The 21,197-nt window shown below is 34.8% G+C and overlaps 1 protein-coding gene across 1 annotated transcript in view; it reads left to right on the top strand.

Annotated features, from left to right (window-relative positions):
• Positions 1 to 21,197, top strand: part of LOC150079216 (solute carrier family 25 member 36-like) — a 98,562-nt gene that overhangs the window by 30,573 nt on the left and 46,792 nt on the right. The window contains exons 2-3 of the mRNA XM_090384123.1: positions 7,699 to 7,953; positions 11,611 to 11,688. Of these exons, the coding sequence (XP_090240249.1) occupies positions 7,699 to 7,953; positions 11,611 to 11,688 (333 nt within the window). The remainder of the gene's footprint in view (positions 1 to 7,698; positions 7,954 to 11,610; positions 11,689 to 21,197) is intronic.

Below are 21,197 nucleotides of genomic sequence, written 5' to 3'. Positions count from 1 at the left end.
CTGAGCATTGCAGAGGGGCTGCCAAAGCAGGCCATGGAGTTTTGTCAATGATATATAGGAATTTTGCTAGCAGAGACAAGGTGATCCCGTTGTATAAGGCAATGGTCATGCCACACCTTGAGTACTGTATACAGGTTTGGAGGCTTCATTTTAAGAAGGATGTAGAATTGCTAGAAAGAGTATAGAGAAGGGGAACAAGATTAGTGAATGGAACAAAGGGGTGCGCTTACGAAGAAAGGCTTAAGTCTGCAAGTTGCAGCATCTGGAGACTAGGCACCTGCAAGGTGATCTGATCAAGGTGTATAAGGTCTTGAATGGTTTGAGCAGGCTCAATGCTGATGGAATATTTCCGCTTGCACAGATTAAGAATCTGAGGGACATAGATTCAAATTGAGGAAAGACAGTTGTAGAATAAATGTGTGGAAGTTTGCCTTTAGCCAGTTGGTAGTTGATTGCTGGAACAGACTTCCATCTGTTGTAGTGGAAGTTGATAGCTTAAATAAATTTAAGGCTGAACTAGACAAACATTTGGAGTGACCGGATGGGTGAAATGGGAAGGTGTTTTTTTTTTTTTTTTTTTTGCTGATGCTGTATAATCTTGCTTTCTTGCATCATATGCCTGAACTAATTCTAACGTAAAATTTTTCTCACCATCTACTGCAGACAATGCCTGAGAAAATGTGCATAAATGGTATGCTTATAAATCCGAAATAACACCCTGATTTGTAAGTTGGATGAGTGAAGTTGTTTGGCTGTAGAAACATGAAACTCATGTTCAAATTGAAACCATCTAGATGCGTAGGATGTCCAGGAGCATTATCTAATAGAAGCAAAATCTTGAAAGGAATATTATTGTCTTTACAATATTTTTCAACTTCAAAAATGAAGCAACATTTAAACCGATCCTCAAAGCGAGATATTGTTATCCATGCTCTCTGGTTCAATTGGAAATGCATGGGTAGGATGGCTTTATTGATGCCCTTAAATGCACGAGGATTTCCAGAATGGTACACAAGCAGTGGTATTAATCTGTAATCTCCTGCTGTGTTTGTACCAAGCAAGAGCATGGCCCTATCTTTTGAAGCCTTGAAAACTGGCATTGTCTTTTCCTCTTTGGCAATGTATGTTCAATCCAGCATTTTTTTTTTTTTTTTTTTGCCCAATACAGAGCAGTCTCGTCAACATTAAAAATTTGCTACGTTGAATAGCCACCTTCATCAGTAATTTTTTCCAACACATCAATTTCTCTACAGCTCCAGAATTGGCACTGGCAACTTCACCGTATACTTTAATGTTTTGGAAACCAGTGTGATGCTTGAACCTATTAAGCTACCCGTTGCTTGCCACGAACTTGGCTTGGGGTTCGCCGTACTTATCCTTAATATCTTCATAGGTACTACTTGCTTTTGCTTGAATGGCCATTGGACTCGGGGGGCATTTGCTTCTGAATCTGATTTTCCATCCATATTATTAATAGCTGTTCCATCTTTGATATACACTGTTTTGTGATCAATGTTGATCTTAAGTGTGTTGAACCTTTGACATGTTCTTTTATACACACACTGTCCTTTAAAATAGTATTCACCGTTGAAGCGAGACCTAATTCCCTTGCAATAGATGACAAACTTTGTCCTGCTTTGTACTTCGTAATCATTTTTCATCTTCATTTCTAAGTCAATTTTGTTTCGTTTCCTGGCACTGCCAGCACTTGCACTTTCCGTTGGTCCCTTTCCCTTCATCATTGTAATACATAAATAAGAATGAAGAGAAGTTTCTGAAAATTTGTTTTTTATATGATTGAAGATTTTAGTAAAGGGGAACTCATTTCACCATAATACCGTAACATAAAAACCCACAGAATTCCAGTTATCGGGATTATCGCAAATGCAATAAGATTGAGTTTACTACCCATTTATAATAGATTGCGTTAACAGAAAAGCCCAATAAACTGGAAAGTGCAAATTGTTTTATTGTTTTTTGGTCGTGACCTCCAGAAACATGATTTAGAAAAATATCACAAAGGCGTTGAAAATTGATTCTTATAATGGAACATATGATAACAATGAAAGTGTAGTGCAACTTCCATTATAAAAATGACCTTTTAGAGAGATAAATAGCTTAGTAATGTAGTGAAATTTTCAACTTCCAAGGACTTGGAACTAATTACAAAATAAATACAAAAAAAAACCCAAAAAAACACCGATATGTTATTGGGTTCACATTACGATATTTTTTTATACCTCCATTTATCACTACAGATGTAAAATAAGTTTCCATATTTTTTTTTTCAGTTTTCACCGGCTGACAAAAACTTGCGTGAAGTTGAATTTGCATAAGTCTTGGAGTTCCTGTATCTCTATTTGGGATTACCCTGACTTCTAATCTCTCTTGTGCATAAGCACATCACAAACATTGCTTCCTTTATTCATAATAATTACACAATACACCAACCGATGTTGTAAATAGTGTTATGTTTAATCCACAGTCTTTAACATGTTCATAAAGACTGTGGATTATGGAAGATCTGTTGTGGCAGAACATTTTTGGGAGATGCACCATCAAATCTCCCCAGATGAAGCTGTTATCGTCGACTGGCACATAGATTTTGGGACTGTAAGTGGCTGGAGAGCTTGCGGATTTGTTCCTCTGAGAGCAATACCATTAGTAGAGACAGGGGAATCTGCGAGGCAGTGGTCCTTGGATGGGATGAGCAGTTCTGCCTGGCACGCTCCCAAGCCATTTCTGGTTCCAGTGCACATGGGGAGAGCGCTGCCCATGCTCCTGTGGAACCACGTGCTGAGAACCATGAGCCTGCTGATATTTAAGGATGTGCCATACGATAAGCCTCACTGTTGAAAAAGGAGGCGAATGCCTCTGAAAGCTATGGTATTTTAGCGCTTTTATCATCCTGTGTTTCACCTACATTGTTTTATTGTAAATAATTCTTTTCAGTTTAAATTCATATTATATTGTACAGTCAGTTTTTATTGAAATTTATTTTATTTTATTTACAACATTATTTTAATAAACATCGGTTGGTGTATTGTGTAATTAATATGAATATTCCCAACCCCAGAGGCCTATTTGAAGATTGCTTCCTTTGCATCTAAAAAAAAAACTGGGTTTTCTCTTTTGCTCTTGGCACCACCGTAGCCAGGTGGGAGGGAGCAGCAGTGCGTAGCACACGCTTCTTGATTAAAACCGGGGTTCGAGCCCGTCACCACCAAATACAGAGGATGCGGAAAGGTCAGGGAATGACCACCGCATATCTCGGAGCAATATGGCCTTAGTTGCTAATGCTCCTAAAAACCAAATAACAATCTTTTGCTCTTGACATTACTTTTCTTCCAATCTGTATAAATTGCAAATCTGCTCTACTGTGGAATATTGTTCCCACATCTGGAGTAGTGTCCCCAAAACTTCTCAAGTTTATAGTTTCCATTCAGAAGTGGTCAGTTAGGTTAATTATTGATCAATCTCTAAAAAGTCTCTCAACTCTCTATCTCATAGACTTTGTTTCTTCTGCATACCTTTTCTCTAGATACTTCTATGGACAGTGTTCTTCTGAATTGGCTTCTATAATTCTCACTCCCTCTTCCGAACCAGTCTGAACTCGTGCCTCAACCAGTCAACATCGTTTTACTGTTCAACTTCCAACTCGCAGAGCCAACTTTTTTTTCTTCTTCATTTATTCCTTCAGTTTCCGTTTTCTGGAACAACCTCCCTTCATACCTATTTCCCATAAATTACAATCTACAGAAATTCAAGTGTACTGTCAACAAGTATCTTTTTTTTTTTTTTTTTTTTTTTATCTTCTTAAGCTTCAACCCATGCATGATACTAAGTACTATAGGTTCCAATACCTCTTGTGCTTGAGGTTTTCATTTAAAAAAAAAAAAACAAAAAAACACCAACAACAGATTTAATGAGGCGTACATTTTGCTGGGTGTACCCACATCAGGCATTTTCTGTCTCTTTGCTCTTAATCTCAAGCTGTCACCACCTGCACAAACACTCTTGACTAGTCACGCAACTGCTATTTTCAAGAGTAGTTTGCACTAAAAGAAATGTTACTCTTTTTTGATTGATTCTTAAAGACAAATGCGATCATTGATACTAGTGCTGGACTGACATCTTAACATTTCCGCTGTGTAAAATTACTATTTATTTATTTTTCTATTTTTTTTTTATTGTAAAATGTCTAAATTTTAAAGAATTCTGGATTGTAAAGTGCTAGGATTTTTTTTAGTTTCCTGTGCTATCTTCTGAAGCTGCAAACTTAAAATGAAATTGCCCAAGAACAATTCCCAAACTTTCTCTTCTCTTCAACATATAGCCAGTGAGGAAACGTGGTTAACTATCATTGCACCCACATCCTGCATGCGATGGATTGTCAAGGTTATTTAAGTTGTATCATAAATGTGCATATGTTTAATGATGAGTTTCGCTATTAAACAAAAATGTTATCAGAAAGTTTTGGGACTGACTTTGTATCTTGAAATTGTGGCATCGTTTCAAGTTGCAACTTGTATAAACATGTCTGGTGATTTATCTAGGCAGATTAATGCATAGATCTCCTATTTATCTGTAGGCAGTCTGAATTAGCTTGCACTGAATAGAAGGTATTTTATGTGTTTTGTCACATTTTAAAATGAGCAATTTTACTGAGGAGTGAATTTGCCTCAAATTTTGTTTGAAATTGGGAAAAATATGACAGCAACCTATGAAATGTTAAAACTAGTTTTTGGTGAAGATGCTATGTGCCATTCAAAGACTTTTCACTGGTTAGCAATATTTAATTACAGCTTATCCATCAAAGATGATACTCATTCTAGCTACTTCAGCTTCCAAAATCAGGAATAACTGTGTAACTATCTGCAATGATCATATTGATTGTTATTGTATGGGTAAGGAAATCACAAATAGGTAGGTAATAACTGTGAAATGCATCGGTGTCATGTTTTGAAGGCAGGTCCTCACAGGTTGCCTCTTTATTTCACCATCATTTTAAATAAGTGTTTTATCATTAGCATTAGTAGAGGCATATGATGCAAGAAAGCAAGCTTATACAGCATCAGCCAAAAAAAAAAAAAAACCTTCCCATTTCACCCATTCATTCTCTCCAAAAGTTTATTCACTCCTTCCTTGAATTTATTTAAGCTATCAACTTCCACAACAACAGATGGTAGTTTGTTCTATCGATCAACTACCCACTGGCTAAAGGCAAATTTCCACACATCTATTCTGCAATTGTCTTTCCTCAATTTCAGATTATGCCCCCTCAGGTTTGTAATCTGAGCAAGAGGAAGAATCCCATCAGCATTGAGCCTGCTCAATCCATTCAAGGCCTTATACACCTCAATCAGATCACCCTGCAGGTGCCTAGTTTCCAGAAGCTGCAATTTGCAAAACTTTAATAAGCTCTTTCTTCATAAGAGCACCCCTTTGTTCCCCTCACCAGTCATGTTGCTGTTCTCTGTACTGTACCGCATATGGTTCTAGCAACTATAAAAAAAAAAAAAAAAAACTAAAGCCTTCCTAAAATGAGACTTCCAGACCTATACACAATACTGAAGGTGTGGCCTGACTATTGCTTTACACAAGGGGATGATCACTTCCTTATCCTGCTAGCAAAATTCTAGCATATCATTGACAAGATCCCATGACCTGCTCCAGCAGCCTGTCTGCACTGCTCAGAAAACTTCATATCTGACTGCACAATTACCCCCAGGTCTCTTACATTCTCCACTACCCTGAGTGTAACACCACATAGTTGGTACATCTCTCTGGGGTTACTGCTACCCATATGCAGTACTTTGCATTTGTTACTGTTAAACTTCAGTTGCCACTTTCCTTCAGCCCATCTGCCCAACTTTTCTTGATACTGTTGCAGTAGCATACTGTCATTAACAACCTTGCCAACCTTTGTATCATCTGCAAACTTTGACAACAAGCTTTATATACCTTCATCAATATCATTGATAAATATACAAAACAACAATGGGCCCACCACCGACCCCTGGGGGACACCACTAATAACATTAGTCCACGAAGTGCAGTGTCCATTGATAACCATTATCTGTCGTCTCCCACACAACCATCCTTTTATCCATTGTATGAACTTGTCCTTAATGCCATACTGCTCCAATTTGTGCAGTAGTCTTCTATGTGGAACGGTATCAAAAACTTTCCTGAAATCCAAGTATATGATATCAAAATTATTTTTTGCATCCAGTTCCTTTGTGACCACATCATAGTATCCAATCATATTTATCAGACATGAATTCCCCTTACTGAACCCATGCTGTGTCTGAATTATTAATGCAGTGTTGTCTAGATGATCCTGCAGTGGTTCTTTAACCAGTGACTATTATTTCCCCCTAGAGCAGAAGTTAAACTAACAGGTCTGTAATTACTCATCATCCTTTGAACTTCCTCTGTGAATTGAGATACATTTGCACATCTTCAGTCCGTGGGGCCTACCCTGAGTTGTAGTTGTTGCATGGTTGAGGTCTCTCTCTCTCTCCTTTTTTTTTTTTTTTTTTTTTAAAAAGCACTGCATTGTCCGTTTTCTCTGCATCCACTTGCTGAGTGTCTTAAATGTTTGCCAAGTTTCAGTAAAGTAAAACTTGCACTGAATTGATGATTAGTCCAGGTTATAGAATATAATTATATGTAAATATTTTTAAGTTGTTCATAAAAAAAAAAAAAAATTATTCACAGCCCAACGACGTAAAAACTGAGTGTAAAAATATTTTTTGAATTCCTCATTAGCAAATTTAAGGCAGTTGCTGCTTTCATATAATTTAACCTTTTCATCTTTACTTTTTCCTTTTTTACTTCTTGCTTTACTTGCAGATTTTTCCCCCTTGAATAAGTGCTGTTACTATTCTTTCTTCTGTCACCAGATGATATCCAACTTCATCTTGCCATATTCTTACATTCCCCAAGTTAATAATTTTCAGCACTTGTGCAATGCAGTAATACCCTTCATCTTTTATTCCATCAAAATTAGTAAGCAACATTATCCTTTAATAGCTTTTTCCATGCATTTACTATTGTATTCTTCTTTACTCCATTCCAGCTTGCATCCTAGTTGAAAACAGCACTTTTTGTTATGTTTAATACTGGTTTTTCTCTTCTTTTTTACCGTCCTCACTCTCAGTATCATCAAAAAGAAAAAAAAAAACCTTGTACCCTTGTATTGCTTCCTTTAATTCAAATATTTTCAGCTGCGTGAACCCCTGATCTGATCCATAGTTTGATTAGGAAATAAGAAAAAGCATATCATCGCTTGATAAAATTTCAGCAGATGTGCAGGTGCATTTTCTAGTAATAACAGTGCTGTAATGCTTTTAGTTTGCATCTAATTTTTTCTTTTGAATGATTTTATTTTAAAAAGTGATTGTGAAAGCATTCTGAAAGAGTTCAGAATTGGATCATTAAATTTTATTAAGGATAAATCTCCACTCTGCATAAATAAAATATATACATTAAAAAAAAAAAAAAAATTATAGATGGTCCAAATAGTGACAGTTACTTTATTATTATTATTTTGATCAGGGTGCAGAAATTTGTTTGGTCTTCTTTTAAAAAAATGTTTCTTTATCTGCAAAATAAATGTAGACAGATCATTTAATTTTACAAGAAATATTGTATTCCCATAGGTTAAAGATATAACTTATTTTTTTATACTAGGCTTGGAGGCACTGCTGGAGCCATAATTACTTGCCCATTAGAAGTCGTGAAAACAAGATTACAGTCGTCTGTGGCTACTTTTAATTTTGTTCATGTTTCTCAGACATCTGCCCAAACTTCTAGTGTAAGTGTTCAGAAAATTGACATCTTTCCTTGTACAGACTCTGTTGGTTCTTCAAACAATGAAAGGGTTGCTCCTAATTCTGTAACTTCACAAAACAGAAGTTATAGGTTTGGAATTTGGAAGTGTATTAGGTAAGCAGTTATTATATTAATTAAAAATGTAAATTTTGGATTGATGTTTCATGTGTGTAGTAATATAACAAGTTAGCTTTTGTAGAATCAGTATGGGGTTATTGTACAGAGGTTAGTGTTACTTTGCCAGTGCATGTCTTTATTAACACAGAAGGAATGGCATTATTTTACTTATGAATCATAAACTGCAGAACAATGGGAAAGTAACCCTTAATCTGCCAGTGCAGATGCTGGAGTAAATTTCCAACCCATTCACTAAAAATATATTTCATATTTATATTTTAAATTCCAATTCTGCTGTTCCTTTGATACATTTTCAGGAAAATGCATTAAAGAGTACAGAAAGAGTTGTCCATTTGTTGTTGATTTAAAGGCAAGAAGGGTGGTTAATGACAAGAACCAGGTCATTTTGCTTCAGAATGACTTTAATTGGTTGAACAAATGAAATGATCTGAAAATGGTAACTAAGGTTTAATACTTCCAAATGTGAGGCTTTGTGCCTAAGAAAGGAATAGAAAACTTTTCTTGCCATCAAGGAATGAGTACAGGCTTTTTCCAAAACAGCTCCAAATTTTAACCTTCAAATTTTAAAATGGCCTCTGCTTATTAAAAAAATTACATTGTGATCTATGGGGTCAACTTAAATTATTAAAGTGCATTAGTTAGATCACAGGGAATGTTCTATTTCCTCCAAAGATTGAATAAGCTTGGTCTTATGTCCAGCTTGGAAATAAAACAGTTATCCATGGTTCAGCCTCTAAGTTGCTAATACCTTTTTTAAATTGTATAGCTTTACCCAATACAGTAGATGCTGCTTATTATGATCACTTACTTCAGGACACAATTTAATTGATAATAATAACCAATGAAACAAGAATGCAACTGTTCAGTGTTGTTTATTGATGCATTGGAATATAAAATTCTTTAACTTTAAGAACATCCAGAAAATAGTGCAATTTCAAAGTGCGTTAAGAAGATTCATCTTTTTTAATGAGATAATTTTGTGAGAAAATAAAGTAAAAAATGAATTTGATGAGAAAATATTTCCTCATTGGGGAATATGTTTTAACATCTCACAATACACTGCCAAAAAAACTATTCACTGATATGAAAAATCTTGCTGAATTAGCAGCAAACACACTCAGCATTGAGGCAGAACTGGCTTAAGGCACAATCGTGCAGTTCTCCCGAACAGGGCGGCAAAAAATTCCCTGATTTTCTGTAAATTTCAAGTTTGAGAGGGCGAACCAAAAAATTTCACACAGGGCACTGATAGACCTGGGGCCACTTCTCCATGGAGGGTTTGAATGATTATACAAATAAAATCAGTGTAAAGAATTCTTGCACCACGTAGCCTATTATCTAAAGATAATAGGCTACGTGGCCGTTGCCGATATCAGAACATCACAATTTGTTTCTGTTTTGTTTAGATGGTGATAGGTCAGAAACAAAAGAATGTATAATTTATATAAGATACGTAAATAATAGATAGTGGCCTCCATAGCCATGTCAGGAGTGGGAGTGCAATAGTACACTCTCTTTGAGTAGACCAGGGTTCGAGCCTCTCGCTGCGAAATACAATTAATTTGTCAACTTGCACTGGACTGGCATGGCAGATTATAGTCCATTTCCCTCAACATGACTTGTTGAGGAAGCTTCCATCCTGCAGTAGATTGACAGTGGCTGCAGATTTATTTATTTATTATTTTACATAAATGATGGCAGTATCAGAGTCATTCTTGGCTATTGCTCCCTTGGAAAATTGTACTGCTTCAGGCCACCCAGACAGCATTGACAAAGAACTGACTGAAGAATTGAATGGAAAAATGAAAATATCTTGTTGGACTAGCACAATATGGAGTACCTTCCATGGGAAGGTGTTAGTGGTTTGGTAAGGAAAATCACAGATTGTGTAGAATATGTCATAACTACATTGTGTTGTAATTAAGTGTTTACAAATCATTTAAAGTAGTGCCATACACTAAGGAAAATGATCACTGATTTATTGCAATTTTCAATTTCTGTAAACAGATCCAGTAAAAAAGCAGTTAGCAGAAACTGCAGAACTGCCATCAACAAAACTGTCAAAGTTACAAAAATTACACAGTCTACATTGGGTAGGGTGCAAAGTGGGAACCATTAAAGCTGTCATTCAAGACTGGAGACCTCTAGTCACACATCTCAAAAACTTGAGTTATGGCAAGGAAAATGTCAGCAAAAAAGTGAAAGGCATATTGAAGACATTGAAAAATGATAGATTACTTAGAACCCTGCATTTTCTGCATGACTTATTTTTTTACCCATTGAAGAAGCTCTCTTTGGTTCTTCAGAATCCTGAGTTACTAATAAACTAAGTGCAGTTTCAGGTTAACAAGACATTGGCCAGTCTTAAAGAACTCAAAAACAATATAGGGCCTATGGAAGATCAGTTTGTAAATTCAATATCTGTGAATGGGTTGTATAATGATGTGCAGATGACTGAAATTGAAAAATGGGACACAATAAATTTAAAATAGAAGAAATAAAATAATAGAGAAAGGAATAGAGGCCATAAATGAATCATATATGAACACAGTTACAGATGATATATTGACAGTGTTTGCTTAGAAAGTTTTTGGGAATCATCAAATAACCCTTGTATCTCACAGTAAGTCCCTTCTGCAAGTCAACAACAAAGAAGAGATGGACATAATTGAGAAAGTGTTAGATGAATGGTATGATTTCAAAGTGTTCTGCCAGTAAATCCTCACTGAAAGATTTACTGGCAAAAGCAGTGTGATCAATTTCCTCTACTCTCGAAACTCCTGAAAATTTCCTCTGTGTTACCTATATCTACAGCTCCATGTGAATGGGGATTTAACCAGGTGAACCTGGAACCTGATAAAAGAATAAATTTAGATCATCTCTAGAGGGTCAATCAAAATGGACCACACCTGTCACAATTTAAACTTGAGAAGGCCACAGACAAGTGATATTTCAGTTCAAAAACTGTTATGCATGTTCAAGGACATAAACGTAATGCGTCTGAAAGTGGTGTGATCATATCTAAGAGGAAACGAAAAATACATTTAAGTGTACATGGATTTAGTTGTGTATTTTTTTTCTTTCTTTATAAAGAGATTGCTGTACACACCACTATATTTTGTGTTATTCTGGATTAATTTGCTTGAATATAGGTGTTCATACTTGTGGTCTTATGTCACTGAAACTAAAACAGTATCATTTTTAAAATCCTAATGATATATCACTAATAAACAAATTAATATATAAGTAGTTAACATATTTGCTTCAACATTGGTAGTTACACAGGGTAAAAATTAACCATTGCAATAATAAATAAACTGAAAAGGTCCGGGATTAAACAAACGACTATGATATATTAGGTCAGTTTAGCACTCTACCCACTGACATTTGACTAGTGAGATATCTGGTTAGCTAGTGAGCTAATAATGGCATTGTAGTACACAGTAAATGTAAGATGGCTGGGCAGGTGAGACATGAAGTCAAAACTGCATTTGTTTGATATTTTTTCCCTACATTTATAAAAAGTTTTCTTGTATTTAGTACTGCATTTGGTTTATAAATATATATGTACAATACAACTTTTAAAATTTGTTATTGTCTGTGGCTGTTTATATATATTTTTTCCTCTCCCAGGCATATTGTAGAAACTGAAGGAACTAGAGCTCTTTTTAAAGGCCTTGGACCTAATTTAGTTGGAGTTGCACCATCAAGGTAAAAAATGTATATTTCAGTAAGCAAAATTTATATAAAGAGATTGTGCTGACTTATTAGAATACACACTCCTGACAGTAAAGATGTACCAAGTGTTTTATCTAGTACTTTAAATCAAATATACTTAATTGGCAATGGAATAGCAACCAATTATACAATCATCTGTTTGAGCATTTACATTTTTTTCATTTAAGATATTTTAAGGTATTTTAAAGTAACTTTATCTGTTTCAAAATTGAAATTTAAAAGTTACATTATTAATATGACCTTGATTTGCTTTCTATCACCTCTGGATAGAATCTCTTGTAAGCTGATTCATCAGAAGTCAAAATTTTGACTTTGGCTGTATGCAAAAGCTGTTCAAGTTTGGAAAGTTAATTACAGTAGTACGTTGGTTATCCGGAATAATTTGAAAGGCTGATTTTTCCTCTTTTTTTTTTTTTTTTTTACTAATGGTAGTATTTGAGACAAATGTTTATTATGCTACGAGAATATTTCTTTTTATGTCTTATATCTGGTGAAATGTTGGATTAGGACTAATGGGTTTTCGCAGAAATCATGAGTGAGAGTTTAGTCATTCGCTTCCGTGAACCCAATTTTCCCTTACATATTTTGTACTTTTCATTTCATGTTATGTTTAGTTTGGCTCCAGATTCGGTAAGAATAATATCAGTCCGAAACTGCAATTTATTATTTTTATTATTAAGGAACTTGAGAGATTTTGCAGCAAAAAAAAAAAAAAAAAAAAGGTTGCAAGAAATTAAACAAAAAAAAAAAGATGAACATTATTTTAAAAAATTACTTATTTTTTTTTCCATGTAAACTTTGCAGTAAAATTCCTATCCAAATAATATATATAAATGTACAAATTTTTATGTATAAGTTATTTTTATTATCATTTTTAATTAAAAAAATTGTTTTTTTTTCACCTTTTTCTTTTACCTTAATACATTATAACAGAACTTATTTTACCTTACATTCAATTATCTGGAAAATTTTGCTATCCAGAAGAGGTCTGATATTAATTATTCCGAATAACTGACACTCTACTGTACTTTTATTTTTGCGTGATGGTGTTGTCCAAAGTTGATTCAGATATGTAACCTGATAGTGAATTTACTGAATTGTACAAGGTGTTGGGAGATATAAGCGGGTCATTAAGAAAAGATCCAATGTTTTTGAATGCCTTAATTTTTTAATATATTAAGCTTGCATCGGTGAGTTTGGTGATGCATTCTGTCAAGGAAATTGAAGACTGATCCAGCTGAAATTGTTCAACCAGTCTTCCTGGATGACATGGTTAATGCAGAACATGCATTGACACAGGCAATGCATGTTCAAGACCATTTTGCTCCAGTGCATGGGAGTGAACATGGAAGAACCATTTTTCCAAGAAGGTAATTTTCAACAATGCATACAACAAATGTATTCCTTTAGTTCCTGAAGGAACATTTAAATGATGAGGTCCTCTCTAATCATTGTTGTGGATGATATGGTGTTGATGGTCTTCATTGCCATACTTTCCAGATCTGAATTCCTCTGATGGGGTTTCTTGAAGGAAAGTTCCATAGGAATAATTCATGTGCTGTTGAAGAATCAAAAGGTGAGATCACAGCTGTTATATTAAACTTCATTTGGTATCTGCAAATGAACTTGGATGTATAGGGATTCCATACTGAATATGGCTTTGCTTGATTAATGAATTCCTGGGGTTTACATGTGTAATGATACTACACTTGCCAATGCCAGTGCATTACATTGAAAACTGTAAGCTTTCAAAACTGTTTTTATATATAAAATTTTCTAATAAACAGTATACTAATTCTATTATTGTTAAAGACACATGACATGTGAAAGACAAAACCACATTGTGCCTTCACATGATATGTCCTGGGTCTTCTATGGCATGTACTTTCCAGATTTCAATTAAGTTTGGTTTGTCTTTCATTACGAAATTTCTTTATGTATTATATGTTGCAAATATGAACTTACCAAATTTATTGATACAGGTTTGGTGCCACGACAGTTTCTTTGAGGAACGCTGAAATTTTGTATAAGTGAAAACTTTGTATCTAAATGCTTTTAAAAATATTTTGCACTTATTTTGAATTGATTGCCCAATATCAGTAAAAAATTATTGCCAATAATCAAATCAGATTTTTCTCTAAAAATAAATTGTCATTTGATTCAATTTTTTTGAACTTTTATAAGCCCAAATTGGTTGCCTGAGGCTAACAGGTGCAATCGTTAGTGATGGGCATAATCGAACAAAAGTTCCATAATTCAATAAATTCATTTGAAATTCGAATGATAGAAAAACTTTATCTGGTTTATTTTAATACAGTTTAAATCAGTATAACTTGTACAAGGCTGACTATATGACAAGTACAGTGTGGGATAAGTGGCTTCTAGTGTGTGTGTGTGTGTGTGTGTGAATAATGTTTGAAATAGTTGAAAACGGAATCTTTAATAATAAAAAATAAAATAAAAAGATAAAGCAAACATCAGAGGCAGCAAAAAGCATATTCTTCTACATGATTCTTGAAACATAAAAAGAAATTAGAATAAAAATTAATCCAGCAGCATGGCAAAACAGTAGAGCGAAAATAGTCAAAATTAAACATAACAATTAAACCAACAGGGAGGGAAGAGAAAAGGATAATAAGACTAAAAATATTGTAGCAGAAACTCTCCAAGATAATTTAGAAAATCTAAATGAAAAATAATAATACATAATCAATTTAAATTTCGGATGCCAATTAGATAGAAATTTAACGGCACCCTTTTTCACACGCACCAAGTCCAAATTGCGTGAAATATCACCAACAGAGATGCAAGCCAACTACAATAAAATAAAACAAAAATAGACTGACCATTATGCCCCATCTCAACAGAGGCCCACAGGCCAATAATGGTCAGGGAATTGCTGCATTTCAATCGCTAGACAAATCGCCGCAAGGGCGAGTCGATCGAAAGATCAGTCCCCCATCCGATCCACAGATCGAACTGCCACTGCAGAGGATTTGAATAGCATTGGTCCTTATGCAGTGAAAATTAAAAATAGGACAGATACAAGCACTCAAATGCATAGCCACACCACTGTCAAAAGGTAAGCTTAACCAGATTATATAGACAAATAAACTATAGGTGGCAGCACGGGTGCAGCATTAGCAAATCAACCCACTACTGCCATTTGATATAAATATATTTGAATAATGTTTGAAATAGTTTAAAACGGAATCTTTAATAATAAAAATAAAATAAAAAGATAAAGCAAACATCAGAGGCAGCAAAAAGCATATTCCTCAACATGATGCTTGAAACATAAAAAGAAATTAGAATAAAAAATTAAATTAAAATCATGCCAGCAGCATGGAAAAACAGTAGAGCAAAAATAGTCAAAATTAAGCATAATAATCAAACCAACAGAGAGGGAAGAGAACAGGGTAATAAGACTAAAAATATTGTAGCAGAAACTCTCCAAGATAATTTAGGTTTTCTAAATTATCTTGGAGAGTTGAAGTAGCAGATGTATGGCCATAAGGCCATACATCTGCTACTTCCTCAGGGGCTTTGAGCAGACATATAGCCATACTAGAGGAATGTATTATACATACTCGTTTCTGAAATCTCTATACCAGTTTTGCTGGGTTAACTTTAGGTAATTACTTGGTGAATAATTTGGAATAATGAGAGTAATTTTTTTTTTTTTTTTTTTTTTTTTAATATATGTACTTAATTTTAAATAAACAGGGTGGCTTACATATATGACAGCAAACTGTGATAGGAGATTCAAAACCCTACGGGTATGTATCAGATTAAAATATCATTGTACCTCATCTCCATATCCTGTGGTGGTCAGTCTGAAAATGTTCAATTTTCCTGCCTTTAGGTTTTATGTACCAGGTTTTATCCGTGGCATGATAGTTTACCTTGCCATAGGCAAAATCTAATGCTCTGCATTCCTGAGAGTGGACTAGATGTTAAATTATAATTTAAAGCTTGGGAAAATTATATATTTTTGCTTGTTTTAGTGTAGGAAGCAGATACAATATGATATAAATTTTTATATTTATGTTTAATGCGTTAAATTAAGCTAAAAATGAGAAATAATAGAAATAAATTGACATGATAGATAAAATTAATCATGTTATCCATAGGTTGTGGACTGGCTCTAAGGCATGATGGCCCTGTATGTGCCCTTGGAGATAACTATTTACAAATATATACAACCTCCTTCATTGTGAATCTTAACCCCGTGGTTTCTCATTGTATTCCGTGTTTGTAAATAAATCTTGTTTTTGTGGAATGCAATATACCTGCATAGTGATGATGACCAGTGTATTTACATTCATGGCGTTAATAACTCTGCTAGTGGGGATTTGGTTTTGGACATCCAGGTACAGTGCGGATAGGTGACGAGCCTCACCTATGCGCAATTAACCTGGGGTTCAAATGGGGACCAATTTACAGCCCTAATTGGAGCATTTATGTTCTGTGGAAAATATTTTTTCTATGATACTATTAGGATTAATGTTAGTTGGTTGCCGTTTGAGTTTCGCTTGTGCGACTGCATTTATGTGGTGTCTGATGTGATTGTCAGGTATTTTGTTTTTGATGAGTGTATTTTTCAGTTTTATTAAAGCTTCCATGTTTTATAGGTTATTGCATATGTGTATAATTCTGTTGGTTTAGTTTTTGATCATGTTTCCATGATATTTTTGGCTAAATTAGTTTCCCAGTTTGTTAGTTTAATAGCTGGGAAACTAAACTGGTCTCTTGATTGTAGGGTCTGGTGTATATGAAGTCGTTTGTTATTGTGATTTGACTATCTAGGTAGGTGGCTTGTAGGTTGCTTTCTGTGTTGGTTCTTTCTATAATCAATTCTTCAGGATAAATTTTTCTTAGCCAAGTTGTCGAAATCTGCATAGTTAATGACAAGTACATCGTCAATGTACTTGTAGTATGTGATGTCGTCTTTAATCTTATTTTCATAAAAGTGCATGTAGAGGTTGGCTATGGAGCAAGAACTACTTGAACCCATAGCCACGCCCCTTACTTGCACATAGATGCTATTACCCATCTGTATGTAATTTTTAACCCATCTGTTATTTTTTGCATTAAGGTTGATAAGGTCTATCCAGTACTGTTTTTTGCATCCTAGTTTATCATGATATTCTTTGTAATATTCAGATAGTAATTTAGCAAATTGTCGTGTGCTGGTGAACAAGTTTTTGAAGTCATACGTGTACAATTTGTTAATATGGTTGTTTCTAATATATTCAATGTACTGCTTGTTATTGTTTTTGTGAGATTGCTGGTTATTATATTTAATTTGGTTTCCATTATTTTGCTAGATACATACATTTTCTGTTTATACTTTGGAACGACCACACAGTCAGAGGAGTTCACAAAATAGAAACAAAACAAGAAACAGCACCGTATTCAGCAGTCACGGGCTTGAAATGGGTCAAATACCAAAAAATACTTAACTTTCTGATCCATGTACGATTTTCGTGATACGCTTGGAATTTCATGGAACTATGTTTTGATCTTCATTTAATGAACAATTGCTGAAACATATGTATCAACTCAATCCGTACTCCTTTGGTTTAATTTAGGGATACTGAATATTGCTTCCTTTGCATCCAAAAATCCAGCTTTGTTTTTTCTCCCTCGCCAAATATGAAATGTTGCTGGTTCTTGAGGGATGTTACCATCAATCTTCACAATCAATCAGTTCTATTCTCTGTAGCTTTATCACTGGAGGTAAGAGCAGTGCTAGTTCCAAATCATTCCGTATTGATGCTTTGTTGTAGCTGTGGCGATGAACCTTTTCCCTGTTGGGTCTTTGTGCAATTTGGGAATCCAGTAAATATATGGATATTGAGTGTTATCTATTTTTAATTTAATTTTCTTGTGTAATGCTATTAGTTTTTTAGTGATTGTGTTAGGGGTGGAGCTGATGAACTTAAGTGTCACTGTAGTCCAATTCCTGTTTTAGGATATCTATATAGAATGTCTTTCAAATGATGCTGAAGTTGTTATTAGCTTTGTCTATATTGGTGATAACGAACTTATTTTGTAGGTTTTTGATTTTTTGTTTAATACTTCTTAAATTGTATATCTTGTGATCATATTGGTGTATCATGATGTCTCTGAATCTAGTTAAGATAAACTTTGTGGTAATATTAATCCATCTTTGAAATGCTTCGACTGGGATGTTGTATTTGTATGCTGTTTTGTAAGCGAATTGCAATTGATCCATATTAATGGAGTTGTGTATGTTTTTTAAACAAATTTTGGAGTTGGGTCTGAATTTTGTTCCTTTGCTCATCACTTTTTGTAGGGTATTGTCTTCAATAATTTTAAGGTCGCTGGTAAGTATGTGGTTGTGATGTGGATCTATGTAATTTTTGTATTTTTCTTCATGACAGAAACAGGGTTGATCTGCAGTGTCCATATTGGCTATTGTGTTTTTATAGTTATTGTCATACCTATGGGTCTGTCATATCTATGTCTAATTTCTATACTGATATTATTTATTGGAAGGAATGTTTTAGTTTTATGCATGATATTTCTGAGATTAACGTAGTTATAGACCCGATTTAGAAATTTTATTATGCAATACTCTGATTGTATTTTCAGGGTATACTAATCCTATTCTGAATTTAATGATATCTTCTAAAGTGTGTTTAAGATGTATATTTTTGATAGAAATCTTATGGTATAACTTGTTTAGGGCTTTTAGCTTACTATGTTTTAGTGCAAACAGGGTGTTATGTATGCTTTTTACGTTAATGGGATCTATGTCCCATTCCGTGAGGAGTTTTTCAAAATTGGTAATATCTTGGGGCCTTGTCCGATTGTAGCTACTGTATTCTTGTTTAATTTTATAATTTCTCAATCTGTTACTGTGTATGTTTTTTGTTAATTGAAAAATTGCATATGTGCATTGCTTATAACTGGAGTAGGTGAAGTTCCTACCATTGAACCTATTGTTCAACCCGTATGGGTAGAGGGATTTGTATTGAAGAATAAAAAAATCTTCTAGTACTTCCCTTTTGTTGCTGTTTTCCATGATGGCTAATATAGCTATGGAGATGTTGGTAAAATTTTGCTTTTGGAAGTGTTTTAGCTCTGTTTCATTGGTGTATTGGTCTGTATCTGTGAAATGAAAAGAACAAGTAGTGACTGGGATGAACCAGCTGTCCCCAGGCTAATCACTTCTTCTCATCTCCAAAAAAAAGATTTAGTCTTATATGTAGTTCAGTACTGGTTTGTCCTATATATTGAATGCCACATTCTTTACATGTGATCGGGTATATTACTCCTTTTGTGAGGCAAAATATCGGTGAATTTTCTGTGTTTTGGCTGTGCTGGTTGTGCATGTATGGACACGTTTTATATAATTTACTGTTACATTTATTAAATTTTAATAGACTTTGTAGGTGTAGACTGTCTATATGGTCTTCAACGTATGGAATGCATTTATGTCTTATGTTTCCTTGGTGTTTCAATGTATTCACATGAGATGTGGCGGTATTGCATGCTATGTGACCATTTTCAGGAAAATTTGGGTCCTGCATGGTCATGTCTAAGCCCGGGGTGCAATTTTTGTTGTGTGATGCCCATACAGCATTTTCCTCTGTTTCATTGTAGTATTCATAGTACTAATATAATTATAAGAAATATAGGCAATGGTCCGTACTGATGTCTAATACTTCCGTGGTGTGATGTATTTTTACAGTATAAATTAAAAATTACATCATACTACCGAGGTATTAGACATCAGTACGGACAAGAATATTTGCATCAGAAAATATTCTTGCACCATTTCTATTTAAGTGCACCCCATCCCTGTAGGAGCAGTCTCTCTTGTCAACAATCACAGACCAGACTGAAAAAAATTCTACCCCTTGAGCCTTGTACAATTTCTCTAGGGCCGAATTGATCGACAAGGCTCTCATCATATACTCCCTCCTGTCGTGTCTGGGCAGAATTGCAGACACTCACATTCATCCCTAACTCTAGACTTTTTTTCAACATTGACTTGTACTTGTTGAGTAAATCTGCAGAGCTCTTACTCTTAATGTCATTGGTTCCAATGTATACAACAATATCACCTTTTGTGCCCTTAAAAGATGATATCTGCTCTACAACGTCATCAACTTTTGCCCCTGGCAGACATATGCTGGTCCTGTTCTACCTATCCTTCTTGCATAGTATATTTCCCATCTCCCTGACAATAGTCACCAACAATAACTAGTTCCTGTGGGACCAGCGCATTCTGCCATGGAGATTGTCTCTGTGTTGCCTGCTGCAGAGGAGTGAGCTCTGCCATTGAGCTGGGCAGCTGAGAGCTTGATGGGCCCCTCATATTAATTTCATCAAGGGCATTTGCCCTACACCTCAAGCTCTCATAGATGCTCATCAGAACGCTGAGTTGATGCCTAATTTCTTGACACTCTAGGCATCTGGCACACACACACACACACACACACACACACACACACACACACACACACACACACACACACACACACACACACACACACAAAGACATCCTCCTTGGCTAGATCATGTCCTGTTTTAGAAAGTTCAGCAAACATTTCGCAATTTTTTTTGAGACTGATTCATTGGAGAATCACCCCCTTCGTTTCTCCCCCGAGTCACAGCACTCTCGCTAGTCTGTGATCGCAGCTCTAGTCTGGGTTTAAATTCTGTTTAAATACAGTTTAATTAATAATGAAATTTAATAAGATTAATAAATATTTTTGATTAATTGATAATATACTAAGCTAACAGATTCCTAATGCAGTGCTTCGTATTACGTTATACCTTGCCTATCAGTTAGAGATATATACGTTACGCAATTTCTTATTGATTACAATATGGCGGCTAGTTCAACAATATTGGTGCCAACACCGGGAGTTGTAACTTCCAAAAATCACTAGTTAAATTCAAAATAAGAAGCTAACAAATGCTACTAAACCTATTTAATATCTTTGTAAAACACAATGTAATATGTTAATTAACGAAGAATACAGTAAAACTATCAAAAATACTTATCCCTTTACAGCAGCCAAAAATCCACTGACTGTTCTCTTCCATGACCAGAGCACCCTCTTGCTTGGTTGGCTGTTTGAACATTCCCGTGCAGCAGTTAGTTACACCAGCTGCTGAAACACTGAAATATGTTTTCCAAATGGCAAAAAAGATATAAACTTTGTGTGCAATTAGTTGTTTAAGTGAATCATAGTTCAGACTTTTATACAATGACATATTTGGGGAAATACTACTCCCTCCCTCCCCCACACAAAAAATATTCATTTTAAGAGCAAGAGGAGTACTAGTTCCCCCTTTTTTGCCTTATATAAAAGTCAAAGGAACTGTAATTCACTTAACAGTATCTCAGCTATATAAGTGAATCATAGTTCCTGATTTTTATACATGGCTAAAAGGGGGAAAATAGTACCCTCTCATTATTTACTATTAAAATTAAAATA

The sequence above is a fragment of the Mastigoproctus giganteus genome, chromosome 10, assembly GCF_048544385.1.
Source record: "Mastigoproctus giganteus isolate SK-2022 chromosome 10, ASM4854438v1, whole genome shotgun sequence".
NCBI classification, from domain to species: domain Eukaryota; kingdom Metazoa; phylum Arthropoda; class Arachnida; order Uropygi; family Thelyphonidae; genus Mastigoproctus; species Mastigoproctus giganteus.
Note: the sequence above shows the minus strand (reverse complement) of the source record. Positions and strands in the feature narration are given on the sequence as shown.